General features: G+C 48.1%; 1 protein-coding gene across 1 annotated transcript; it reads left to right on the top strand.

The window, feature by feature from the left end:
* The first annotated feature begins 77 nt into the window (after positions 1 to 77).
* ATP6V0D1 (ATPase H+ transporting V0 subunit d1) lies at positions 78 to 27,846 on the top strand. Its single transcript, XM_063312706.1, has 8 exons — positions 78 to 259; positions 10,381 to 10,552; positions 21,304 to 21,482; positions 21,773 to 21,852; positions 23,200 to 23,277; positions 24,437 to 24,613; positions 25,398 to 25,475; positions 26,324 to 27,846. The coding sequence occupies exons 1-8, from the start codon at positions 124 to 126 to the stop codon at positions 26,483 to 26,485; spliced, it is 1,062 nt and encodes a 353-aa protein (XP_063168776.1). The 5' UTR covers positions 78 to 123; the 3' UTR covers positions 26,486 to 27,846.
* The last annotated feature ends 101 nt before the right edge of the window (positions 27,847 to 27,947 follow it).

Below are 27,947 nucleotides of genomic sequence, written 5' to 3'. Positions count from 1 at the left end.
CCCGGGAGAGGGGCTCTCTGGTGCCGCCGGAAGCCGCTCCTGCCGCGCGTGCCTATGGTCCCTGCGGGGCGGAAGTGTCGAGCGTGACGGGGCAGGCAGGGTGCCGGTGCCGCCGCCGCCGCCATGCTGCTGTCCTGTTTCCCGGAGCTGTACTTCAACGTGGACAGCGGCTACCTGGAGGGCCTGGTGCGCGGCTTCAAGGCCGGGGTGCTCAGCCAGGCCGACTACGTCAACCTGGTCCAGTGCGAGAGCCTGGAAGGTCGGTGGCGGGGCGGGCCTCCCTGGCGGGGCGGGCGAGGGCGGACCCTCTCGTCTGGTAGCCCCGGCGGAAGGTCCCTTTCTGCTTCGGAGATGCCGCCTCTCCATCCTTGGAGCGATCCTGGGAGAGGTTATGAGTCGCCGGCGGGGGGGATCCGAATCCGGCCCGGCCCTGGCGGGGCGCTTGGCGGGGCGCTGTTCTCGCTTGCTTTGGGAAGTCGGGTCACGGGGTGCGAAGAGCCAGGGCCTTGCCGTAGCGCGCTCGAGCTGCGTTGGGGAAGACCCGGGGCGCCTGCGGCTGCTGCGCTCGGGCCCCTTGCCTCGGCCGCCGCCCCCGCCCGGACGGCCTCGGCTGCCTTCGTTGCTCCCGGGGGTCGCTTCGGAGACGCGGAGGCGGAGAAGCCCTCGGGCCGCTTGGCTGCTCTTCTCCGTCCTGCGCAGCAGTCCTTGGCCTCGCGGGATCGAGGTCCGATGGCGGGTCAGCAGCAGCAGCGGGCGGCGAGGCAGCGGCCCGGTGCCGGGGACGAGAAAAGAAAGAAATGGCCTTCCGCGGTCCTTATTGTTTGCTTGCCCTTGAAAAAATGTGCGTTTTGGTAAAACGGGGGAAAATACCTGATTTTCTTTTGGGGCGACAACTGTGGCTTTTTAAGCAGCTCGCGAGCATTAAAAACACAGAACAAAATACAACTAAAATAAAGAACAAAATGAAAGTTTTTAAAAGTTAGCAAAAGAGAAGTGTTTTTACCATTTTCTGAAATCAAGGGAGCGAAACACTTTGGCAGCCGGGCTTCCTCAGCCTCTCCTCTTGACTTAAACGATCAGGCAGGCTCATTGTGGGAGATGGACCCACCGACTGTCAGCTAATCAATGTGTTCAACACTTAAATTGTGCAGGAAGATGATCCTTCTACCTTGTGTCAGCGGCCTGGCTGCTTCATTTTGCACCCATTGTAATTTCTGGACGCTTTTCAAGGGTGAAGTGTGTTGCGGGACTTGTAACCAAGGCATGGGGAACCATTGCTAAGTTGACTGAAAGGGTTGCTGTTAGCATATTAGCTGTAGCTGTATCAGATCTTTCAAATGCAGTGACAGCTGAGTTCCAAGATCTCAAACTGCAAACAGTCTTTCTGGGGAACAGAATAACCACATTCAGACCAAGTCAAGAGCATCTTCTTTGGCCTCCTTAGCCACGAACAGAGCCTTGAGCAGACTGCCCTTTCAGTCCTGAGAGCTGTTTTAGTTGCTGCATCAGGAATGATGCACACTTGTGTGCTCATTGTGTCCTGGCACCTCCCTCCCTTCCGTGTCAGTGCAAGACAGAAGCCAATATGTTTATATTCTTTCCTCATCACTGATGTTATCCCAGGTACTGGGGTTCAGTGTCCCAGACAGTTGAGCCAGAGACAACATTGGCTCCATACTGGTCAGGATGCTGATAAGATCATACATAAGACACATTTTATCTGTCAACTTCTTGTGTATGCACTTGCCTGAAATAGCAGAATATTTGATATAAAATTTATCTGGCAGTTCTGATCATAGGCACACAGGAGTAGAGGAGGTATTCAGATGTGCGGAGGGTGGTGGCTTTGAAGATATTTTGATGATTAAGGATGATATAGTGTTGGTACAAGCCATTTAAACAATCAAATACAGACTCCCAACTCAGGGCAAATTACATTATTTCTGACAAGCAGCTGTCCAGATTCTGCTTGAACACATCCAGCGAAAGATTGCCTGCCACTGTTCTAGGGGATAATTCCTGCTGTCCAACAGCTGTTCTCTGTTAAAAGATGTTTATCTAATATGGATAGTTAATGACCATTCATTCAGCAACCATTCAAACTTACAGCCTTACAGCCGATCCTCAAAGTTACAGCCAATGCAGCATTCCCACGGTCACATCATCATAATTCGGGCGCTTGGCAACTGGGTCACAAGTATGATGGTCGCAGCGTCTTGCGGTCACGTGATCACCATTTGCAACCTTTTTCTGCAGGCTTCTGGCAAGCAAAGTCAATGGGGAAGCCAGCAGAAGGTCACAAATGGCGATCACATGACACTGTGCCTAGCAACTGGAACTGCTAGAACTGCCATCGGTGTGGTCACGTGACATCTCACTTTGTGTCACATTGCTTAGTGACAGAATTCCTGGTCCCAGTTACCATAATTAACCAAAGATTGCCTGTGTTTGGTTGGAATCTTAAATCCTTTATTTAAGTAACAGCTGGAGATCAGGAAGCATTTCCAAATTGTAAACCTGCTCTTTTGGGGGGATACAACCTCATCTAGACCAAGGCTTCCCTCGGTCCCAGAGCAGCCTCCTTCTTACCAAGAGGCACCTCCATTTTGTTGGATTTAATTTCAGCTTGTTCTCCCTCAACCAGCCCTTACTATACATAGGCAATATTCAAGATTATTTCCTTAGAACTGAGTGATGAGGAGCAATATGTCATTTGCATTCTGCTGGTGCCCAGCTCCAAAGCTCTGAAAAACCTCCTCCAATTTAAAGAATATTATTTTGTACTGAAGGCCTTTGTGCAACTTCATCCAGTTGTGCCCTTTCCTGGATTGGGTGTGGGGGAGGCTTCAGACAGTCACTCATGCCCTAATCACCTCACAGCTTGACTACTGCAACATGCTTTACATGGTTCAAATGTCTGCATAAAAGGAGCAACGAAGAACGACATGCTCTGTGGTTTCTCCCTCTCCAGAATCACAGGGGCAGAGCCTTTTAGCCAATACTACTTTTTTATATTTGCCATCCAGTCCTGCAGAGGGGAGAGCAGGACATCAGGCGAGAGAGAGAGCTGTGTGAGGTAGCCAGCAGCTGTGACAATAGATCTACTGCTGGCTAATGGCAGGAAGGCTTGGGCCTTCTCTAGTTCTGCCTGGTGCTCTGTATCCTTTATCCTCCGCTTCAGGGTTTGCTTCGCCTGATCTTACTCTGTCTTGAGAACTGAGGAGAGAGAGAAGCCCAGACTCAGGAGTTTAGATTCAACAGCCCTAATTCATATAGATTGAAAGTTGTCCTGGAGAAATAATGGACTAGGCCTTGAGGATGAAAGTTAAGGTTTAGCCAAAGGTTTATGGGAGCCTCGACTTTTATCACACCTGCCTCCGGTCACAGATAAGCATTTGAGACACTGGAGTATCTGGAGAGCTGCTCTGATGAATTTGGAATGTACCCACTCCAGAGAGGTAAAACAAGCTGGAGGGCCAGCCAGTCCCACAGAGGAGCTGGGCTAGTGTCCTTGCCTGAAAAGCTGAAGTGCAGCTGGGATACAATGTTCTCCCGTGGGGTGAAACAAGTTAAGAGTGGCATTGGCAGATCTTCGTCCAGCAACAGTAGCGTATTCGCAGGGAGCTCTCCTTGAACCAGTCCCTGCATAACTACTGCTAAATACTTGAAGCAGGTCGCCTGTTCTGTCTTGTGACCATTAATGCTCCATGAGTCATCAGCCTCTTGGCAAATGCCATAAACCCTTTTTTTAAAAGTTTATTGACAGATGACCATTGCTGCGGTGTCGGGCCAGTGCGCTCAGAGCTCTTTTAAGTCTTGTTGGTGTTCTGAAAAGAACTACAGCATTGTCTGCATAAAGCATCAGAGCAATGCTGCGATCCCTTCGTTTGGGAGGATGGAAATTCAGATCATTTAGGGGTCTCACCGTACCATTGATGTAAAAATTTAAAAGCGAGGGGGCAACATGTATCCCTGTTTTACCTCCTTTTGAGTTTCAACTGGCCTTGTGAGAAACCCTTGCGTATTGTACCTCACCTTAAGAATTGTCTTAGCATACACGGCTCAAATTAAGCAGAGAAGCTTACAGCCGATTGGTGAGACTTCCAGCTTCTCCCATAGTTTGCTCCTGGATATAGAGTCAAAGGGTGCCCTGAGATCTGTGAAGGCAGCATATAGTGATGCTGCATTATTGTTTAAATGTTTTTCAGTCAAGGGTTGTAGGACCAAGCATTGGTCAATGGTGCCTCTACCTTCTCTGAAACTGGCCTGTCAGATTTTCCTGATCCAACTAGTCCTTAAGTTTATCATGGAGGTGACTGGCATAAAGTTTGCTGATTGTTGGGCAGGCTAATTGGCCTGTAGTTAGCAGGATCATCTCTCTTTCCCTTCTTGAAGACTGGAACGATAATTGCCAGCCCCCAATCCTCAGGGACACATCTGGTTGTGTCAATGTAGGTAAAGAACGATGCCAAGATTGGAGCCCACCTGTCCTAACAGTCAGGAATCACACTGAGACGAGGAGTAGGTCTCTAGTGTTTATTACTGCTACATAAGACAGAAAATCCTAACAAACTGAAGAAGCGTGGGAAAAACTGAGACAGATAAACCCCAAAAGTTAAGGCGGGTCTGATCTGTGTCTCTTTGAATGGCTGCTTAATTCCTCAGTACTACGCATGCGTTTTCCCCCCTGGATAGGGGCCCCCTCCTGCTCGCCATCAGTACTCATGACACCACCACTCTACATCGTTCTTCATTATTTCTGGGGAATAAGACCAGCTCCAGGGACCTTCCCCTGCCCCCCCAGCTGACCAATAAGGGACTTAATTTCAGTCACAGATACCTGGGTCTAAGTCCTCCATCTTTTGTATCCAGGTCTCATTGGAGGGGTCTTCGTACATCCTCTGAAACTGTAATTCCCAGGCTTTAGGGGCCATATAGGAATCCAGTGGGACAGGATCTCTGGAGACCTGGTGGGATATTCGGTGCCAGAAAAAAGTGGAGTTCTTTTCCTTCGCTGCTTGAATAAATCGTTCCGAAGGGGTTCTTGTATCTTCCTTCTTGAAGGCCACCAATTGCTTATATTGTTTTTTAAGGACAATAAGTTCAAGGGTCGTTGTGTTATTGTCCCCTGTCACAAATTTATAGAGATGATATGCTGAGGTAAGAACTTTCTTAGCTTCAACACAATCCTTATCAAACCATGACTTTGATTAGATTGTAGGCCGCTTGACCAGGAAATTGAGATCGCAAGGCAAAAAAGGGCTCTAGCTTCTGCACTGGAATCTTGTAGAGATCCAAAAGGTCATGAATAAAGTTGGTCAATTGACAGTTCTGTAGGCTGCCCTCTGCCAGTAGCTTCTTCATCTTTTGGTCGAGCTGCAAGGTCCATTTGGTACAACATCTAGGACTTTGGTATGTTAGCAGGTTTTAAGATTAACAATCAGAAGATGAAGATGTTAACAAAAAATATGAAATTAGAAGACCAAAAAGAACTGATGGAGGAAACTGTTTTTAAGATTGAGAAGAAAGTAAAATACTTGGGTATTACTATGACAGATATGAATTGTCTGTTATTTCAAAATAACTGTGTTAAGACATGGAAGACACATGCATTAAGAAGGACATGTTAAGATGGGAGAAATTAAAATTGTCAGTGTTAGGGAAAATTTCTGTGATAAAAATGAATGTTTGCCTAGAATGATGTTTTTGCTTCAGACAAACTGTTCTGATAACTGATGTATCATTCAAACAATGACAGAAAGATACATCTAAATTTGTATGGCAAGGAAAAAATACCATGAGTTAGATATAAAGTGATCCAGTTTGGTGTAGTGGTTAGGTCATCAGACTAGAACTGGCAGACCGTTAATTCTACTCCTGCCTTAGGCACGAAGCCAGCGGGGTGACCCTGGGCCAGTCACTTTCTCACAGCCCTAGGAAGGAGGCAGTGGCAAACCACTTCTGAAAAACTGCTCCAAGAACCCCGCAGAGACTTGTCCAGGCAGTCTCCAAGAATTGGACATGACTGAATAGAGATAGATAGATAGATAGATAGATAGATAGATAGATAGATAGATAGATAGATAGATACATACATACATACATACATACATACATACATACATACAGTGTTACAAGATGCAAAGGAAAGAGGAGGACTGGGTTTACCAGATTTGAAATTGTATTTTGCAGCTTGTTGTTTGTTCTGGATGAAAGAATCGATGTTGCTGAGAAACAAGAGAGTTAGACGGTCACAACTTGAGGTTTGGAGGCATGGATACGATAACATTAAGATTAATGTGGATTTTAAAAATCATTTTATTAGACGTGCCATATTGAGAATATGATATAAACCCAGGTTGTGCCAGAAAACACCTCTGTGGATCTCAGCACAAGAAGCATTCCATAGAAGAGAAACAGCAGGCAAAGACAAATGGTTAACATACTGGGAATTACTGGAAAATTATCAAGGGGAATATAAGATTAAATCAAGAGAGCAACTGATAGAGGAAGGATATACTGTAGCTGTCAGTGATTTTCCCATTTACAGTTATAAAGATTCAAAATGGATAAAAAGACTTATGGTATGGAGCAAAGTAAGACAGAATTTGAAATACAGTTATGCAGCAGTGATGAACATGTAATTGCTAAAATGTAAAAACTTTTGTTGAAATTTGACACTGGAAGAACGGATTAAAGGATGTATGATAAAGTAGGCTAAGAATTTTGGTTATAATATGCAGATGGATCAGTGGGAAAATATGTGGTTAAAAGGGTTGAAATTTACATTATGTTATTATCTTAGAGAATATCTACATTTATTGGTGACTGGAAACCCCTTATGCATAAAAATGAAAAAAATGAACTTGTGATTTATGGTTTTGATGATTAGACAGAATAGATTATAGAAAGAAGAGAGTCATCATGTAACTTTAGAGAGGTTAACATATAATTGCACTTACAACTGCTGTGGAGAATATCAGAAGGTACTCTTTATACCTTCTTATCTTTATGTTTTGTTCTTTTTTTACTTTTTCTGTTTTCTTATTGCACTTTTAGCTTTTTCTGCTATTTTTCTCTTTTTTTCATTTTCTCTGTTCTAATTTTATTTGTAGCAGTTCTAATTGTTCTTAAAACATGTATATGTATATGTATGATAGACCAGACGGCTTTTATTGCAAAGTGATGGTATCAGGATCTTGCAAGCCTGAATGCACCTCCTCCCTGCTTGCTTTATCTTCAGGTGAACTAGGGAGGGGCCTGTCTCAGATGTTTACATACGTTACATTCCTGCCCCAGACTCTGGTTTCTCTTATCTGACTGTTGCCTTGGCAGCGGCTCTTCTTCCTGTCCCTCAATGCCATTCCCTCTTTCCTCTACACTGTGCAGGAAGCAGCAGAGGTCACTTCCTTTTGGACAGTGGGGTTGTCCTCAGTCTTTGGGAAACTGGGGCATCCACAAGTTGGAGTGATTGAAGCAGCAAGATGGACGGCAGCATTTTTTCTCTTTTCCCATCAATTGATGGGGCTACCCTCCATTCACTTCTATTCCTGATAAGACCAGTAGTCCTCAGTGAGGATGACATCATGAAGAAGTCCAAGAAAGGGAAGGTCTCTTTGCCCATTCCCTGCAGAGCTTACCAGCGGGGTCCTCATAAGCACTTAAACAAAGGGCTGGTACTTCTCTTTGCTTTCATCCTCAAACCATCCTCAAACTGCCAGCTCACATGGTCAGCTGGGAAGAGTAGGATGCTATGTAGGATGTTGGGCATGGATTTTCTGGGCACTGTCACATGGAAAAACTCTCCTGCAAGCTCTCAGATGGGGAAGAGGAAGAGGTGCTTCAGCTTTGAGGCTGTGTCTCAGAGGCATTGCTTGACCCTGGCCAAGAGGTGCCACAAGTCTCTTGGGCTGAGGGGACCTCCCTCTCAGCTGTTTCCCTTATTTTGGAAATCAAAGGGGGCAGCCTGTAGCCTCAATCATAGCATTAAAAGTGTCTGTGGAAAAGTCATAATGGCAGAAGGGGTCTCCCAAGTGCGAAGAAGAGCCAGTTCACTGCAGTTAGACTTTCAACACCCCATAGCAGATCATTCCTAAAGCTTTAAATATCCTGTTGGAAGGATCAGGTCCCCAGGAATCTCCTTGGTTTGGGGGACCATCATTTCAAGGATTGAGATAATATCAAAATACATCAATTTTCTTTTAAAGAGGGCTCATGACCCAGTGCCTTAGCAATCAAGGTAGCGGGGGCCATATCCTTGGTTACTCCAACTGCAGTTCTGTGGTTCAAGCCACTTTTGGAATTGATTCCCAACGAACAGCCTGCTAAGATGTTAACAAGCTGGCCCAGAGAGCAGCCACCACAGCCCACTCTGGCCCAGACACCAAAGCCATGGTTGCAAACTCAGGACATGCAGAGATTGGGAAGAGGGTGCTAAATCCAAGTTAGCATCCCAGCACCTTCAAGGGAGGCAGTCTTTTTGCTGAGGGCTTTAGTTGAAACCATGGACAAACGGCTGCTTCAGTCAGAAGACAGGGCAGGGGCCAATCTAGACCCCAACTCACCCTTTTAATTACTTTGATTCCCCCATCTAGAATCAGCGCAGGGGATTCTAGAGCTCTTTCGCAGGGGCCAGCAACTAGCTGGAGTTGTTGCAGATGGAGGAGGCTGCCCTCCTTCTGCAGCAGTCAGTACCAAGCTCCACCAGTAGGGGGCTCCACCATCATACGTGTTCTCAAGGGTATGCCATAGAATGCCAAGAGAGACCTCTCCTTGACTGCATCATCCCCTACATTACCGGAGGAAAAGCACCCACAGCTCCCTCAAAAAAGATTATCTAGAATGTATAAAGGCGTTTCAAATGGATGTTGGGAATATGAGCAACATGAAGGGACGTTTTTATCATGCTTGCTGGACGTGTAAAAAAGCTAAAAAATATTGGATTCAAATAAATACTTTGATACAGAGGATTTTTAAAGATTAATATTTAATTGAAGCCAGAACTTTTCCTTTCAGGATTGATGGATAAACAGTTAGGGAAGGGATTGCCTCTCCCCAGTTACATCTGCCCATCCCATCAGGTCTGGCAGGAGGGGCACGTTGCAGGCCCGTCTACAGAGGAGCGTCATCTGTGGACACAGTATGACAGGGCCCAGGAGGGGAGACTTTTCTGCCACGGCACCCACTCTCTGGAGGTTAGATTGGCCCCGACCCTACTGGCCTTCCAAAAGGCCCTGAAGACAAGGCAGCCTTATAAATCTTGAAATAAATAAATTAAAATAAATCACGCCTGGGGATCTGGTGGAGCTATGGAGCCTGCAACATGGTTGCATTGTTTGTAATGTATGGACTGCATTAATGCGTGGACTGTATAGACTGCGCATCCCCTTGGATTATGTTTTATGGTTTTAATTGTTTTTGGTTTTGTTTGTTATTTGTTTATTGTTTTTTGTTTTAACTGTGTGAGCCACCCAGAGTCATGTATGTGAGGTGGGTGGCTATATAAATTGGACAAATAAATAAATCATCTGTTACAGAGAATTAGTAAGATGTGTACTAGGAATGCTACCTACTTTTCTTCTTAACAGCCACATAGCTGGACAAAAAAGACCTTGGCGGATTCCAAGTTCTTAGCGTCATTTCCCCACCCCTGATTTGCTTGTTGTTCACGAGACGCCCTCTCCCCAAATTGTGACCCAATAGAATTGTAGAGTTGGAAAGGGCAATTGAAGTCATGAGTACAATTCCTAGAATTTCCCAAGAGCGAGAGCAGCTCAAGAACAACTAATGACTCAGAAAGGAGATGGGCTCTCCTTTACTGAGTGTGTTCGAGCAGAAGCCAAGTCAGCCATCTCTTGGGGATGCTTAATTTGGATCTTGTGTGGAGCAGGGGTGAGTTGAAGGCATCAGTGGCCCCTTCCAGTTCTATATTTCTAGAGGTTTGCACTTTATTTCTTTGGCTAGAAATGGAAGACTTTGATTTGGTGGGGGGGTTATATTTCCTTCTGTGTTCTCAAGTGGGCCTTAGCAATGATCTGGATTCAAAGGGGAAAAGGTGATTTGAAGTGTGCAGGGGCACTCAAGTCTCACTAGCTGCTACGCCTTCAAGAAGCTCTTTAGTGGCTGTTGCTGCTGTACTGTTCAGGAAAAGACGCCTGAAGGATGTGCCTGTATTGTCATAGAAGGGGAAGATTGTTTTGTCCCAAGGGACTGGTGTTTCTAGATCCCTGGGCAGATACTTGGCATGCTTGATAAATTAGGCAAGTGAAAATGCCAAGCTCCAGCCTACAGGGGAAACTCCATTATAGTTCATTGTCAGTGATTGCCAGGTCTGTCCTCCATCAAAGTTTTTCTCCCTGAAATTTGTTTTTAATTTTTCAGATTTGAAGCTCCATCTCCAAAGTACAGACTATGGGAACTTCCTGGCAAACGAAGCCTCACCTCTCACTGTCTCTGTCATTGATGATAAGCTCAAGGAGAAGATGGTTGTAGAGTTCCGTCACATGCGGAATCATGCTTACGAGCCTTTGGCCAGCTTCCTGGATTTCATCACGTAAGTGCTAGATGCTGCAGGGCAACAGAACCCTGGCAATCTGGCTGGCACAAGTCCACAAGATGGATTTGGTTGAAACACTGCACATTTTGCTGTTCATCTCTACAGGGAAAGTTTTGGGTGCTCATTCAAAAGACTTCTAGGGTCTTTCTCACCTGACATTTGCAAAGTCACTATGGCTTACACAATGTTTATGACCTGTGTCCTAAGATCACAGCCCATTTTGTGACAATTCCAGACTGAGGTGGCTTAAGCTGTGCAAGACAGAGCACTTGGTACTTACTGTAAATGTTCTGCAAAGCGGGAAGTGAACCAAAGGATGTTGGGATAATGAGACTAGAAATCTTGTGGATTGAAAATGCTGGTCTTGTTTAGTCTTGAGGAAAGGAGACTCATGGGAAGTAACAATATATGAGTTGGAAGGCACGTTATAGGTTTAATTCTCTGGTCACTTCAGGAATCCACTGAGCTATTCCTGACAGATGATCATCCTGCAAAAGGAGTCCACCACTGTTCTAGGCAGACTGTTCCAGGTAGTCCTCGCTTACTGACCATTCGTTCAGTGACCGCTTGAAGTTAACAGTAGTGCTGAAAAAATAACTTTACAAGCAGTGCCCACATTTATGACCTTTGCAGTGTCCCTCAGTCACATGTACCATTACAGTCCATACGCATTGTCCTGTGTCTGGCCTGTGCATTTTTCTTTTTTCCCCCTTGCAGAGCAGTTTGATTGGTGAGAAAGGGACTGCAAGAGAGTAAACCTTTTCCCACTGCTGGCATGATCGCATTGCTCTTGATGTGTAGAAGAGCAAGCAGCTTACTCTCTTGAAATCTCTTTCACTCCAATCCCTGTCTGTGATGGGGCGGGGGAGAAAAAAGGCAAGTGATTTCTGTAGGCAGTCTCTCCTTTGCCTGACCCTTTCCTGCTGCCAGCATGGTCACGTTGCTTTCTATGTGTAGAAGAGCAAGCAGCTTACTCTTTTGAAATCCCTCTCCAGTCTCTCTCCTCTGCTGGTGGGGGAAGGGTCGGGCAAAGGAGAGATTGCCTGTGCCCCCTTGCTGAGCGGAGAGATTGGAAAGAGATTTCAAGAGAGTATTGTAAGCTGTTTGCATAGCGCACCCGTGGCTCCCAGGCCCGGGAGCGTGATGGCATTGCTTTCGATGTGTACAAGGCAGCGAGCAGGCACTCGAGCCTTCCAAAGGGTGCGGGAGCAGTTTGGAGGCAAACAAAAGCCGAAAGAGAAACTGGCTAGTCTTGTCTCTTTCCAGCCAGAAAGCACAGTCGTGGTCACGTGATTTCCGTTAGCAACCACTTCGCTTAGTGGCGGAGTTGCCAGTCCCAATTAGGGTGACTAAGTGAGGACTACCTGGACATCTAAAACAATGTAATAACAACATTCACTAACTAATTTCAGTCCACTGGCCCTTCCTCATGGACATTTTAAAATGTTTTTTAGATGATTTAGATTTTTAGAAGTGTGTGTACTTTTATTCTGCCTCCCCTCTTTGAAAGCTGAACGTGCCCAGAGCCTTCAGTCCTTCCTCACTGGCTTGCTTTCCAGGCCTCTTGTGGTCCTCAATCCACTCCAGCTTCTCCGTGCCCACAGCTGGACACAGAACTCCAGGTGCAGCTTAACTGGCACCGAGGACAGGAGCACTGTTACCTCCTGGGTGCAGTGCTTCCGTTAATGCAGCCCAAGATTGCGCTGGCCCTTCCAGCTGCTGCTGAACCACAGGGCTTGCTCCTGTTCCACCGGTACTCCTAGATCCTTAGGACGTGCACGGCTGCCATGCCAGGTCTCCTTTGTCTTGCACCTACAGTGACAATCTGCAGATACTCAAAGGGTGTAACACACACAAAAAGTGGCCATGATCTCTTTCTGTTGTTCCACAAAGAGTAATGTTGCATGGTAGGGAAAAAGCTCCAACCTTCTAACTGTAAGAGCAATAGAGTGATAGAAACATTGGCACAAAGAGACTGGAGAACCATCTCTTGGGAAAACTTTAATACGATTCCTGCATTGAGCCAGGGGTTCAACCTGATAGCCTCTGTGACCCCTCCGTGCTCCAGAAGGTCCTGCCCATGCTTGGGTGTGGAAGGCTGAAGCAGCCACAGAGAACTTAGTCCCAGAGAAGCGTTGTCTAGCCTGTCCCCAGGTCCACACGCTCCTGTGCAGAGGGAAGAGCTTGTTCCATTTTTGGTGTCTTCACCTGAAGGGCCTTGGGGAGGCCCTGTCAAGGCAATCTGCTGTGCTAGGGGAACTAATGGTCCAGATCTGAGGAGGTAGCTTCTTTTGTTCCTGTGCATACATTAAGAAGACCTGTGGGCACTGGACTTCAGGGTCCCTCATTGAAGCTGGTGAGTGAGCAGTGGCCACTGGCTCCAGGTGCAGAGAAACAACTCTGCACGTTTGGCTAGCTTTTCTGTGGCAACCAGAGAATATTGGCCTATCTTCATATTAGTCAATGAAGGACCTGCGCCAGTAATGTATCTTTATCTCACTACAGATGCCTTCTCTTTCCTACCATCTGTTTCCACACACTGCAAAAATCAGGAATATACTTTCCACATTTTAGCTTGTAAAACCTGAAGATTTCCTGGTGGTGGCAGTCCAGCTTAAGCCTGTTGGTGAACTGCCATATGAGCAGCGGCTAATCCTTCCTTGATGTGAAGGAAGAAACATTATATGAACAGAAGGGCATTGGTGTATAAGTTAAAAAATTAAAACCTCCTTCAAGTGAAGCTCAGCTCCTGATGACTGCGTCCATGCAATTTTCTTGGCAGATGCTTTCTTCCGGGATGACTTTTTTACTTGCCTGTCTGGCCAAGAGCCTGGAATTTTCATGTAGTCCCCCAGGTACTGACCAGGGCTCTCCCTGCTTGGTTCCTGAGGTCAGGTGGGGTCATCTAGTTACTACCATATGCTAAGTCATCTTCATAAATGACAGATTTTCTTTTGGAGTCATTTCTGTATTGTGCAAAATCATAAACCAGAAGAATTCTTAGCAACCTTGTCATGACAACAGTGAGAAGTCCCATGTTCACGTCTCTAACTAAATGCTTTGAAAATAATTTTCCCAAGTATTTATCCCTGAAATGGACATTATCTGCAGATCGTTTCTCCTCGGGTATATGAACACATCCATATGCCCCTGAATGGTGAGCTGCAACCTCTCCAGAATCACCCATCCCTCTGGATTGGTTCTCTAACCCCTCCCCAAAGTGTGGGCACCTGTGTTCGTAGGTACCCGTAGTTCTCCCTGCCTCCCCCCCCCCCCACACACACATCAGTTTCTTTCCTGAGGCTAACTGGAAGGGAACGTGTCTGCCCTCCTTCCTTTTCCTCTCAAAGGATGTGTGGCAGAAGGACGGCATGGGCAGAGCCACCTCACGCAAAAGCATCTGTGGGTGTTTTGTGGGCTTGGTGGGCACTGCTGTGCTCATATTGGGGTTTCCAAATTCCTGGCAGGTGGGTAGAAAGCCTCCGGGGGACTGTCAAGGAGATCATTCATCATATCCTCACAGCACACTAAGCCATGCCTGTTTAAAGACCTCTTTGAGTCCTCCCTTTGTGCACTGCATTGAACTTCATTAGTTTTAACACTCAGTAACCACATGAAGTGTGTTATGCAAAGACAACCTTAATGTGATGGAATTCACACCACAGCAGCATCTTTATTAGACAATTCAGTAGTTCCCCAAATGTGGTGTGATGTTAGAAAAAATAAAAGGGAACTGATGAGGAAGAGGGAAACTGAGTTAATACTGGACTCCAAAATGGCAGGTGGGGGCAACTGTTTTCCCCAGGACTGTTGGAATGAAGCATCAAGCAGTTACTGACCTACCTCCATACATAGTTGTTTAACCAGGACCCATCTCCCTTCTTGGATGTGAAAAGCAGAAGTGTAGAGAAATGAACTTGTTTTTGTGTTAACAAAGCTGGAGCTGCTATTTAGGTTGTTACCTTTAATATTTAGCCAATATGTCTATTCCATCTTTACCATTAAAAACCTTCAGAGTTTCAGCCATTCCCATAGATTCCCCCATATCTTGGTCACCCTTCTCTGGATGTGCTCTAGTTTTGTCTAGTTTTAGTAACGAAGCACAAGTTGCCTTGGAGGAGAAGCAGGACATTGAGATGTTTATCTTAATGCCATTATAAATATAAGTCACTTGCTACTAGTCCACAAGAATCTTAGCAAGCCGACCTGTATTAATCTCTAGCCAGCCACTCTGCCTTCCTAAGCAGGTCTCAAGGAGCAAAGGGGATAGAAGGAGGCTGTAACCTTTTTTGCAGTGATATCCTCAGGAACAAGCTTTTAATAAATGCTTCCTGACCTAAGTAGCTTTGTGGCATGAAGTGCTAGGACAAGACCCTACGTTTGAATAACAAAGAATAAGAAATGATTAGAAGAAAGGTGTACAAGAAAAACAGAAAAGGGGTTAGCTGTGTCAGGTTACCTAAGACTTAGATTTGTGGACCAAAGTGAGCAATCATTAACCTGGACAAACAAAGAAACAGAGCAGCCCAGAACAGGAACAGAAACAAGCCTGTCGGTCTTGAGCAAGAGCAGCACGAAAAAGGAAGGGGACCCTCTAATGGGCCTTCTGCTTTAACTGCCAACTACATCAAATAGTTCCAGGCATTGGGGGGTGGGGTCAGGCAGAGGGCCTGGCTTGTAGGCATGGTTTCTTCGCCTCCCTGCGCCTCGGAGGACTCTCAGCCCCAACAGGCCAGGATCAGAGAAACCCCCAATGCTCTCCCCCCCTAAACCCCACCTTGCCGCTGACTGAGGAGCTGCCCGTGTACAGGACATGCAGGAGCCCTCTGCCAGCCTATCCGCCGCTCACTTAAAGCTCATCAGTTAGCCTGCAAATCTCTTAGATACACTACACCCACCAAGGGGTGGGTGGGTGGTTTTTTACATTTTTTCCAGCTGCTGAGGGTGAAGTTGCTAGATGAGATGCAGCAAGAATTTTCAGCCTTTTTCCCCTTTTTGGCAGGGGTTACTTTATTTTTCTAAAATAGGTTTTAACTGAACAGAAGTTGAACATTCCCATTTTATTGTTTACATTAAAAAAACGGAATATTACATTACTGTGATTCAGCAGTGTGATTCTGCATGGCACCAGGATGGCAAAAAAGTGTGAGAAGGGAGCTATATGCTGGTTTCCTACCTCTGGTACAGCAGTTCTTTGAAAATCTGATATCTAAGGAGAAATGATTTGAGGCTATTGACAGACAATGGAAATGCTCCTTAAAAATGGGATTTGGGCTTGGAATAGACAAAGTCTTTCCTGAAGGTTTTTCAGAACTGTCATGGCTCAAGGAAATTCCCTTCATGGTGTAACTTGAAGTGGTGAGATCCATGAAGTCCTTTGCTACTACTGGGTACCATTGGAGCTTTGCCTGGAAAGAGGTACAGCCCTGGTACGGTAGCTGTTTCCCCAGTGGTGAGGCATGTGGCAAAATCAGCTGGCCCCTTTTGACCTTGTTGATGGAATAGGAGAGTCCTTCCCTCATCCTTCTGAAACTGAGGAGACAGCTGGTGGGTCTGCTACTTTGGATCTGAAATGCAGAAGGATGGATGGAATTGTAAAGCATGGAAGGCGCAGGCAGGTGCATAGGATGGTAAAGTCTATTTTAAGGATTCCTGGCGTGCTCAGTGGATGATTCAAAAGTCATTTACTGAGGAACTGAACAGAAAGGGTATGATGATGGAACTATATAGACAAGTGAGAGAGGGAAGAAAAACGAACGTGACAGCCAGTGCTTTTGATCACTGAATCTTGATTTTACAATGAGACTTAAAGACCAAAAATGTAAGCTAGTGAATGGACTTAGCATACAGGTATGTGACGAAATCTTGAGTTGAGCACCGGCAGACCGTGGAAACATTGACTGTCCTGGCCAGAAGCTGGGTCTGGTTGCTTCCGTGACTGACTGGAATACAGCAGAGAACTCAAGATCCTTTCCTGGGCCCCTGCATCTTTTGGGCCGGTGCCCTCTTGCTTCAGAACAGTCTGCCCTGGCAGCTCGGCTGTTCTGTCCAGATGAGGACTTCGAGAGCGTGCAGATACACGGTGTGCCACAGCACTGTGCTGTGGAGGCGGGACTGAGTGCATCTGGGGCAGGCTTGATCAGTCCAGCTTTTCACTGTCAACAAGGGTTGTCCTGCATGTTTTGGAAGGTGGAACATTTTTATGGAAGGTGGAACATTTTTATGGTGGCTTTTCCCTGAAAGATCTGTAGTAAAATGAACATCGCTCAAAGCAGCTGGTTTGTTTTATAGCTTTCTGGAAAGCTTCTCAGAGTAAAGTAGCATTGGTCCACTCTCACCCACTCTGGCAGATGCTATTTTTTTTAATGAACTTTATTCAATTTCAACATATATAGTTAAAATGCAATATATAAAATATACTGTATAGGAAAGTAGGAAGATAGAGCTTAAGAAGAAAGAAAAAACTATAAAAGTAAAGAAACGAGAGATGGTTTCCATCTTCTCCAATACAGATCTAAATACAATCTGAGATATAATCTCTTACCCGTAATTAAACCATATTAGTATTATTTCTTTCAAAGCAAACCATTTAGTCACTAAAACCCACAATTAAAGCTTCATTTTTTTCCATCACATGCAAGTAGTCTAAAAGTGGTTGCCAAGTAGCGATGAATCCAGAGCCCGTATTCTCTCTCGTTAAAGCTGTCAGCTTTGCCATTTGGGTCAAGTCCGTTAATTTAATAATCCAATCTTCCACTGTAGGTATATGTGGATCTTTCCATCGTTGTGCAAGTCTTGCAGCTCTAATCATATGTGAAAGAAATTTCCATGTTGCTTCTCTAATTCCTTCTCCATGAAACCCAAGAGAAACATTTCTGGCAGGTGCTTTTTGACTCACGCCATCATGGGCGCTCTGCTCTCTGCTTCAGTTTGCTTAGGGGTGTGACACAGTCCCCTGGGGGTGCCTTCCCGGGAGACTGTCTTTCAGGGCTCGCTGCAGTGTGGCTACCCGCCATTCGTTGTTCAGGGAGGAGGTGCCTCATCTGCCCCTAGGAGCATGCTGGCTAGGACTTTTGTGACTCCGGTAGAGCACACAGAGGCACAGCAAAGGTCTGCTTTACGGCTCCTTGTTTCCATTGGCAACTGCTGGAGGGTTTCCTCTTGGGACCTCCACAGCCACTGCTGTCATGGTGCTTCTAGCCCTGAAGAAAAAAAGCTCTTCCTCTCGGCGTCTTGGAAATAAGATGACTTTTCTCTTGCAGCCAATTTTTCAGATGCCAGGCCAGATGGTAAAACTGGGCCAGGTCTGTCATATTGCTGGTAGGGGATGGGTTCACTGCTTAAAGTCTCTGAAATTTCCTGGGCCTTGAATGCAGCATATAGGCAATGGGGGGAAAAGGGAACATCTACTTGGAGGATAGATTTCTCAGAATTTCTCTTCAATTCCATCATTGGAATACCTCTGCCAACTCTGAAATGGCACCGTACAGACTTGGGTTCCTTACCACCAACTGCCGGCAGCATGCAAATCTCCTTGGGAGCACTCTGGTCGTTTCCTATTGCCAAGAGTGCAGGATGGGGGCTGGTCTACCACATGGAAGTCTTTACAGCATAGCAGAATTCATACTTTGATTTATTTTCAGTGCACTTTGGCTGTCAGCTTTTACAGCTGGGTGTGCTGTCCTCCAGTAATGGTGGATCAGAACTCAGTAGTTCCTTAGAACCCAACTTCAACCAGAGCACCTTACATTTGGTTATCTATGGAGTGGAGTCTCTGACAGCCTCAAGGACTCACGGATGACAACAGCTACCTCACTCCCACTCCCCTCAGGTGTCTGGACTGATGGAAAACCCAGAACCTGGGTGGGCACAATTCTGAGAGAGGTACACCCCCATCGGGGCCCAACCGGATTTCGGTTAGACCTGCCAGGTCAGCATCCTCATCCATGATGAGGTAATCAGTGAGGGCAGCTTTGTCAACAACAGCCAGCTCCCAGGGGCCTGATAGCCAGGGGCTGAGGGTAGCAGCTAGGGCCCAGGTAGCGAGGCTGCTTTCAAGCAGTGGGTCCCGTGTCCCTGAGTACAGCCTGCCTCCCGGATTCCTGCCACACTTCCCTTTGCTTGTCACTGTTGTGATGGTTCTGCCTGCCCTTCTCAGCTTCCCCCTCCCAGGCCAAGGTACACAATACCCAGTCTCTCCACCACACACACACACACCCCGCTCTGCTGGTATCTTGAGCTTCGTGTGCATTTTATGTAGAGCCATAAGTAGGATTCCATGGCAGGAGAGACTAATTGGAAATCCAGCTAAAAGTGGGAGCGCCAAAAAAAGTGATATTAATAATACAGTTGCAGATGGTTACAATGAAGGGGGGAAAATGCAAGACTGCAAAAGTCAATGTGACTGCACAGAGAACAGTGAAGATCTGAAAATCAGCCAGAACGTGTACAGGCCAGACAGACAGGCCATCTAGAGTTGCCTGGGTTATAGAGAAGATGTTACAAAAGCTAAGAATATGAACTAAGTGAAGGGGGCTAAGAACAACCAACCAGCTGCTTGATATCTGTTCAGAATCAAACTGCGTGCAGCTGCTCGTGGAGAACATGGCAAAGGCTGAGAGAGAAGGAGGGGATAGCAGAACTACTTGGCTGTGCTTCTGACCCAGCAGGTGATCTGCATCCCATCAGGCACTAGCTGGAGAGGAATGTGCCTTAGTTCTTGAAGGAGTTCAGAACTCCAGGAAGAGGTGGATTGATCCCAGGGCAGGAAGGATCAAGCCAATTGTATTGACTCCGTTCCTTATCTTTGAGAAACCCCGATCAAGAGGAGGAGAACCACGTGACTAGAAATAAAACAACGTGTCTTTCCTTTCAGAAAGATAGAAAAGGGACCTGCAGAATGACAGTCATTCTAACACTGGCGTTCTGGAAATACTCGAGAACAGTTCATGAAGTAGTTGATCCTTAAGGGCTTTAAAAGCACTGCTATGACTAGAGGTCAGCGGGACTTTCTGACTACTCGATAGTCTGACTAGAATTAATCTTCCATCATCTTTTTAAAAATTGGCTACATCCTTGGTGGATTGTAAGAGTGCTAAGACATACAGTATCTTTATTTCCACAGAGCATTTGACAAAAACCAACCTGTTCCAGCCCTGGCTGGCTGGTTCCCTTCTGCGCAGGTCACCAGGCAAACTGATCTTTTGCTTCTGAGCCATCCATAGCGTATCCTGGAGTTGTAAATCTTTTGACGTCTCTGCCCTGAGCCTCTGTGCTGATTTTTGCTGGTTGGTCAGGCTCGCTGCCTACAATTTGTGTCTTCTGGATTTGAGAGATTGACTGAGGGTTTTATGTTGCCCCTCACGATTCTAATCTGGCTTTTTACTCTAGTGGCTCTCTTAAAAAAAACACCACACTTACACTGTAACATTGCAGTGGGGTTGGCTCTAAAGCAGAACTTGTTCACTGTTTGAACAATTGATTTTAAGATTACAATCTTAGTCATCAAATACAAATAACAAATAAATGAAATTAGACTTTAAAGTTTTTAACTAAGATGCCAGGTTTGTCAATTGGAAGGTTGCAAGTTCGGCGGTTCGAGACCCGAGTGCCGCATGACGGAGTGAGCTCCCGCACTCGTCGCCGCTCTTGCCAGCCTCGCAATTCGAAAGCACGCAAATGCGAGTAGATAAATAGGCACCGCTTCGGCAGGAAGGTAGCAGCGTTCCATGCCTGTCATGCCGGCCATGTGACCGCGGAAGTGTCTTCGGACAATGGCTGGCTCTTCGGCCATGAAACAGAGATGAGCACCGCCCCCTAGAGTCGGACGCGACTGTGCAGGGGAAACCTTTACCTTTTTAAATTATTGGCCATGTACAAATCTATAATTATCAAAACATTGGCCTCACATAAGATTTGGCTAGGACACGAAATCCCTTCTGACATTTTGTGAACAACCTCTTATGTTCCTTCTTTACTAGATCAGGGAATTCAACTGGCATTTAATCTATTTCTTTTGTTCTTTCCTGCCACATTGGGCAAAACCTGTCCCCCTTTAGTTAGTTTTCTACGGTTAGGTTATTTAGAATGTTTGTGCCAGTCCAGGCTAATCCAATTATTCCCTTATCGTTAAGATGAATAATTACCTCCATAGAATTTCTTGCATATTGTGTGTTGCAAGATAGTAAGTCTGTGATTTAATTTGCTTGTGAAGAGAAGTTCTTTGCTTGCTGGATTTATTTCCTGCTTCTCCTCCCAGAACTCAACGGCTAGTGCTCTCTCCTCCGCTCTCTCCTGTGGTTGCTGTGGCTCGGCCTGGAGCGGCTGACCCAACGCCACCTGTTGAATGTCAGTGGCCGAGGCTGGACTCGAATCTGGGTCCTTCTAGTTCCAATCCAACACCTTCACCACGATGCAACACTGACTCTTAGTTCTCCAAGCTCTTCCCTGCAAGATGAGCTTTTGAGCATGAGTTTAAGTTCATTTCTTGCAAGGTGGCAAGTTAAAAGTAGTTACTTTCCCAAATAGCGAAAGCACCAGTCTCTGGTCTACTCTGCACTTGTGCCATATTGTGGTTCAGAAATCCCTTGAACCTTGTTCAGAGACATTTCTGTGAGTTTATGAGGACCTGGGATGGAGAGGGGACCTCCACTGTTTTCTTCACCCACCGCTGAGCCTGGTGTGGACCCAGGCAAAGAGAGGGGGGGGGTGCTTGTTGTCACAGCCCTGCTGTCACTGCCTCCTTTCAGCTACAGCTACATGATCGATAACGTCATTCTGCTGATTACTGGGACACTCCATCAACGCTCCATTGCAGAACTGGTACCCAAATGCCATCCCTTGGGAAGCTTTGAGCAGATGGAGGCCGTGAATATTGCCCAGACACCAGCTGAGCTATACAATGCCATCCTGGTGGACACGCCCCTTGGTAAGACACGGGGTTGGCGCTTCAGTGGGGCGTAGGTATCAACTGGGGCCTTGTGCTGGGGGGAGGGAAGTGTGAAACTTGGTGTCCTTGCCATGTAGATAGGCAGACCAGAAGTTGCAGGCATCCTGTTGCCTGGTCACTGCAGGCGGAAGCTTGTACATTTGCCCAGGTCTTTGTGGGAAGAATCCCGAAGGATCTCCTCCTGCGTCAAGAGTGCTTGCAGGCCTGAGAAGGGAAACTGCAGCTGATGGGTATCCCTTCCACTGCCCACCCCTTTTCTTCTCTTTCAGCTGCCTTTTTCCAGGATTGCATATCTGAGCAGGACCTGGATGAAATGAACATTGAAATTATACGAAATACTTTGTACAAGGTTAGTGCTTAGAGAGGAGTAAGTTCAATGCCTCAGTCTGTTCTTGTGCCCTTCTCCCGTCTGTGAAACGTAGCTGGGTCTGCAGGACCAACGGAAGTCCAGTTTGCTGAGCTGAAAGGCCACAGCAGGGCCGTCCTTCTCAAAGGAGGACAGAGAGCCATGCTGGCCAGGGTTCGGCCTCCCTGCTCCTGACAGTTCCTTTCTCTTTTACAGTTTAAAAAAGAAAAAGAAAACTATGTGATTCACCCCGCAGGAAATGCAGAGTAAAAAGCAGTAGATACCGACTCTACAGGGGTCCTGCTTTTGTAGGGACGTTCTAGAATCTTGTCTCTGTACAGCAGCCAGAGGGAAAACGGCTTGCTTGTTAATGAGGATGCTCAGGGTTAATTTGGTGTATCTACTGTATGTGAGAACTAAATGTTAGGAACGGACATACACGTGGATTTTCATTGTAACTTCCCTTGCCGTGATACAACAACTGACAGTGCTGCTGAAAGAGTGTTTGTGTGTACACAGAAGAGGAGAGCCTGGCAGGTTGGGAGAGGAGGAGGTTGGAACGTCAGGGGTGCAGCTGCTCAGCCAGGAGAGGCCTGCCGTCGCTCCCTCTGCCTGGGCTGTTCTGGTTTGAGGCAGATCCCTCGGCCTCCGAGCACAGAGATCAAGGCCTGGCTCGGTAGCTCTGTGATCCCGGTCCATGTCACTCCTGGCAAAACACAGGATGTTGCTTGCACCTCCTTCCCTCAATCCAGCTGATTCCCACCAGCTAGAGGGCATGACTTCAGCCTTTGGACATAGGCAGCTGAGGCTCCTGCTGGACCTGAAAGCAGACAAAGGAGTGTGGGTAGCGCACAGGTGTTTGCCAGGCTCTCTTGGCAGAGAGTTGAATGTAGAGGCTGCTGGACAAGTCTGGCAGAGGAGCCAGTTGAAAAAATTCTTGTGCAGCTTTGTGGTTCAGCCTGAACTGGCTTAATCTTCCAGAAAGAAAAAATCAGGTGTATCTGTCTTCAGAAATTTCAGGAGAGGACAAAAGGCAAAATGTTAAATTTGAATGTCCAAAGCCTGCAAATTGCCCACCAATTATACCATTTGTTTTGATTTATTTTGTCCGTTCTCACAAGTACATAGAGGTAATGCCTCCTGGTGACTTTGTTACAAGGTTCTTGCCAGCCCCAAAGCTTCTCAGTGTTCTGCGAAGTCGGGTGCACCTCCCCTTCTTGTTGGGTAACGCCACTCCCAGACTGTCAGCTCCAAAACCTTCGTGGCTGTATTGGTCGTCCTGCATGAGTTCCCCTTGCTGGCCTAGCGTGGCTGTGCCCAGGCCTTCATGATTGGCTGATTTCTCCCCAGGCTTACCTGGAGTCCTTCTACAAGTTCTGCAAGACCCTGGGCGGTACAACAGCAGATGCCATGTGCCCTATTTTGGAGGTAGGAGCCTGCTTAGCGACCGCTTCCGGGGGCCAAGCTTCCTGCTCACCTGGTAGAAGAGGAGGAGCCGGGGTGGCCTCCAGGGGAATGTGCTGCGGACGTCTCTGCCTGGGACCGGGTGGCTCTTCCTGCGCGTTGTCACAGCTGCTTGAAGCCTGTACAAAGGCAGCTGCGCTCCTTTTGGTGTCTGCCTCTGTTCAAGTCCAAGCAGTTTCTGGAAATGCTCCAGGTTTTTAATTTGGCATGAGGCACTGGACATCAGTGTGTTCTTTCTTTTCCCACCCACCTTCCCTTGGTGCACATAAGAACAGTTACCCTCAGGCTAAAAAATAAAGTGTGCTAGAAACGTTTTTAAAAATTCCATCTGATTTTCCCAAGTTAGAAGTCACACAATTTTGCTGTGGAATATCTTGTTATTTCAGGTAGTTTTCAACTCATACTGCATTCTGTCTGTCTGTGAAATTCAACACCACAGTTAGTTTTCCTGTTTCTGATAAGCTGGCAAGAATTGCTGATCTGTGCAGGCTGATAGAAGAGAGCTGACAGCCTCTACTGCTTCTGAGACGGGCTTTTGCAGGGGGGCGTCCTGCTGCAGTGGCGCTCCTGCATCGGTCCCCCCTCAGCTGTACTCGAAGGCCGATGCAGGACGATTCCTTCCCCAGAGAGACAGCAGACGCACCGAGACGGCCGGGCATGTGCTTCTCCAGTGCCTGCACCACCGAGACATTCATACCAGCCCCATCTCGCCATTGCGGCATAGGCACCCAGGGCGCTCAGGGCAGTTCTGCGCCTCCCTGCTGCATTCAGATACCAGCCCTGCTACAACTGACAGTGTTGCCAGGTTCTGCACACCCGTGCCGTGGACTAGGCTGAACTAGAGAGCCCTGTGGTTTGAGAGACAGGGTCTTCCACGTACTAACCTTTATGCTCCCCTCCGCCCATCCAGTGCTCTTACCCCTCCTTTAAGATTCTTTCAGACCCTTGTTTTTTATATGTACTTCCTTTTTAAAATATACTTTTATATCCTCTAGCTTTTCAAGACTTTTATTTTTAGACTCTGAAGTGTCTTCTGTGCTTTTTAATTGACTGCACCCCACCCTCCTTCTGCTGGTCGGCAGAGCTGCTTTCCCTTTGCTGACTTGCCCATCTCCTCCTCCAGTTTGAAGCCGACCGGAGAGCCTTCATCATCACCATCAACTCCTTTGGCACCGAGCTGTCCAAGGAGGACCGCGCCAAGCTCTTCCCCCACTGCGGCAAGCTCCATCCGGAGGGCCTGGCTCAGCTTGCCAGGGCAGACGACTACGAGCAAGTCAGAACCGTGGCCAACTATTACCCGGTAAGGGCTTCGAGGCGGGCAGAGAGGAGGAGAACCCGCATCCAGGTTGTGTGGTTGTTCGGTGTGAGGGTGGCCGCAGAGCCCAGCCGTTCGCCGTTTGCAGAGGCAGCTCAATGCGACCGGTGGCTGGTGCTGCCTGCGCCGATCTCCCGTTGCAGCTGGAGCTCCGAGCTCTCCCTCTAACGCACGGGGCCTTTCCTGTGGCTCTGCTTCTCAACGCAGGTGTCCCCCAACCTGGCATCCCCCAGACGTTTGGGCTGGAGTTCTGGAAGTTGCACTGCTCCCAATACACCTCTCGTTGCTGCCATTTCTTACCGGTTCAGTGGAAAGGAGACCGGATTGATGGGCTGATGAGTGAATGTTTATCCTGCCTTTAGTTTTGGTTAACGCAAGGCAGTGGGTAAAGCTCCTGTTTTCCCCTCAGCTGCCCTGTGGGGTGGGTTGGGCAGAGAAGGGGCTGGCCCAACCCACCCAGCCGGCTAAGGCAGAATCAGAACTTAGGGTCCCCCGGTTTTGAGCCCAGCCCCTGAGCACCTGCACCAGACTGGATTCCCATGGTGCCCCGGAGAAGGGGCTCTGCTGCCCGTCCACAAATGTGGCAGCTCCATGGCGCTAACACAGCAAGCAGTGCCTTTTCCTGCTATTCCGATATTTTTCCAGCCTCTCAGGCTGCCTAAACAAACCAAGTGGTATTCCAGTCTTTTCCACGGACCACTCGGGGAATGGTCCTTCTGGGCGTGTGGCGTTCTGACTCCGCCCGTTCCCTCCTCTTCCTCTCCGGCAGGAGTATAAGCTGCTCTTTGAAGGCGCAGGTAGCAACCCTGGTGACAAGACCCTTGAGGACCGATTCTTCGAGCACGAGGTGAGCAGCCCTTTGGGGGCGGGTGGGACCCTTCCGACTCTTTGCCTCCAGGAGGAGCGGGAGGAGAGTGGCCGGCGGCAGCCGCTGGGGAAGCCGGAGGGGCCGGGCCAGGAGCGCCACTGGGGGGGGGCAGCCCCTGGGGCTCCTCCCTCCCTCCCTGCTGCCGCTCCTCTTGGGACCCTTCACTGAACCGGCCTTTCTGGGTCGCAAAACTCCGGAGGCGCGTGCAAGATGGCAGCAGAGAGATACCAAAACCTCTCTTTGCTGTCATTTAAGGGTCATCTGGAGTTTTGCGATCCATGGGATCAGGCTTGTTGAAGGCGTTGGGTAAGGAAAGGGTGACAGGGGGAAGGCCTGTGGGTTGAGGCAGTGCCTTGTCTCCCCCGGTATATTTATGCCATTGCTAGACAGTAAACAAAGTTGCAATTAAAAAGAAGAGAATCCTAAGTTAGTAGCTATAAAACAGGGCACAGCATATGAGACTGCTAGAAGGAGGGCGCTCTCCTGGTCCAGAGTGGTGCAGTGGTGAGCCGTGCCCTCGTGAGCACCCGCCACCTCCCTCCACCTGCTTCACTTCAGCGGATGGACAGCCACGCTTCAGAGGCTACCACTCAGCCCAGAGGGGCCCACCAAACCCTGCGGCTCCTCGGGGGATGTGGCCGTTGCTCCGCAGCAGAGCTCGTGGGTCGTGGTGGCGTCTCCCGTGTGTCTTGTGGAATGGTAGCGCTGCATGCCAAGGCCGCAGGAATCTCCCCTGCCAAGCCCACTTGAGGAGGTTCCTGCTGTGGACACGAGGGACTGTCCCCAGGACAGCAGAATGCCTGCTTAGGTGTCTCTCTTCCCGGTAGGTGAAGCTGAACAAGCTGGCTTTCCTGAACCAGTTCCATTTTGGTGTGTTTTACGCTTTTGTGAAACTGAAGGAGCAAGAATGTCGCAACATTGTGTGGATCGCAGAGTGCATTGCCCAGCGCCACCGAGCAAAGATCGACAACTACATTCCCATCTTCTAAGTATTTCCCTTTGTCTGGCAAAGCCTGTAGATGTTCTGGATGGCGATGCAGCCAACCTTCTTCATCCCATGCCTGGGGGAAGCTGGGGCCGGAGGGTCTCCACACACACACCCCCTTTGTTACTGCACTTACAGGACTCGTTGTGTCAGCCTGAGTAGAACGGGCTAAATCGTTCTGTATCTGTACAAGCTAGCTGTCTGTTTCAGAAGGCTTCTCATCCTCTGCCATCATGGTGCCTCTGCATGGGACACCTGTTGGTCAGCCTCAAGGATCATGTATGGGCACACTGAGAGACCCGTTAGTTCCGTGACCACTCTTACCATCTGCTGCCCATCGCCACCATCTTGTTAGAAGACAGATGCTGTTCAAACCTAGGGCAGTGTAACTCTTCCGGGGCACCCTGGAAACAGCTGCTGAGTGTCTGGGCTTAGGAGGAGTCTTCTGCCTGAAATGCTACTAGAATGGCACCCCCCCCCACTCTCCTCTCCTCTCCTCTCCTCTCCTCTCCTCTCCTCTCCTCTCCTCTCCTCTCCTCTCCTCTTCTCTTCTCTTCTCTGCCTCCCTTCCTGCATGGTCTCTCAGTTCCCCAGCAGAACATTCAGTGCTGTGTTTGCTTGCTGGGTTCCACCCTGCCTCCTCCAGACGGTGGTCCTCACCTTGACCAGCACACCAGCTCTGCTCTTTTCGTCCCTCCTGCCAGGACGGTCAGTGGCAGCTTTTTCCAAGGGGCCCAAGGCCACCAGAAGGGTCTTCACCTGGAATTCAGGCATGGGAGCCACGGCCTCTCCTGGCTTTGGGGCTGAGGCAGAGAATGGTCCAACGGTCTGTCTGGGATGGCTCTTAGGGCCCAGCTGGGCAGGTGGTCTTCACCCCGCCCGCCTTTGGCCTCACCAGCGCCTGTCCTCCCACCAGAGGAACTGAAAAAGTTTCCCTTTGAATTGGCCCACAGAGCTGCTGCTCCTCTACAGGAGTCCCGTGTTTCACAGGGCGCAGCACTAGGAGTCATGCCTCTTGGTCCCCATGGGGTGGGAGGGCTGTTTGTGACCAGCAGGTCTCCTACTCTCGAGCAGCAAAAATGACCCATCCATCCCTGGGGCACCGCTCACCAGAAGAGGGGTTTGGCCTGCTCTGCCTGGCTCCCCAAGACGGTGGCCGCCGCCTCTTTGGGTGCCGTCGCCAGTTCTTCTGGGGCTTGTGCAATGCTGCCCACTGCAGGGGGAACCCTCTTCATGGTTTTCGTGGGTGAAGAGAGGCCAGCCCAAGTCTCTGTGTTTGCTCAGTGATTGTGATACTCCCCGTGTGTGACGTGCTGTGTATCTTCCCTTAAGCCATGGTAATAAACGACTGAATTACTGTTCCTATTTTCTGGTTTCTCTCATACTTCTGGCACACCACAGAGATTGGGCACCACCTCTTGGGGAGTTTTGGATTGATAGCAAACAGCTTTTCCCCTAAAAGATGA

This window comes from Candoia aspera, chromosome 11 (genome assembly GCF_035149785.1).
Source record: "Candoia aspera isolate rCanAsp1 chromosome 11, rCanAsp1.hap2, whole genome shotgun sequence".
In the NCBI taxonomy this organism is placed as follows: Eukaryota; Metazoa; Chordata; class Lepidosauria; order Squamata; family Boidae; genus Candoia; species Candoia aspera.
The sequence above is the reverse complement of the archived record's forward strand: the minus strand, read 5'-3'. Positions and strand labels throughout refer to the sequence as shown.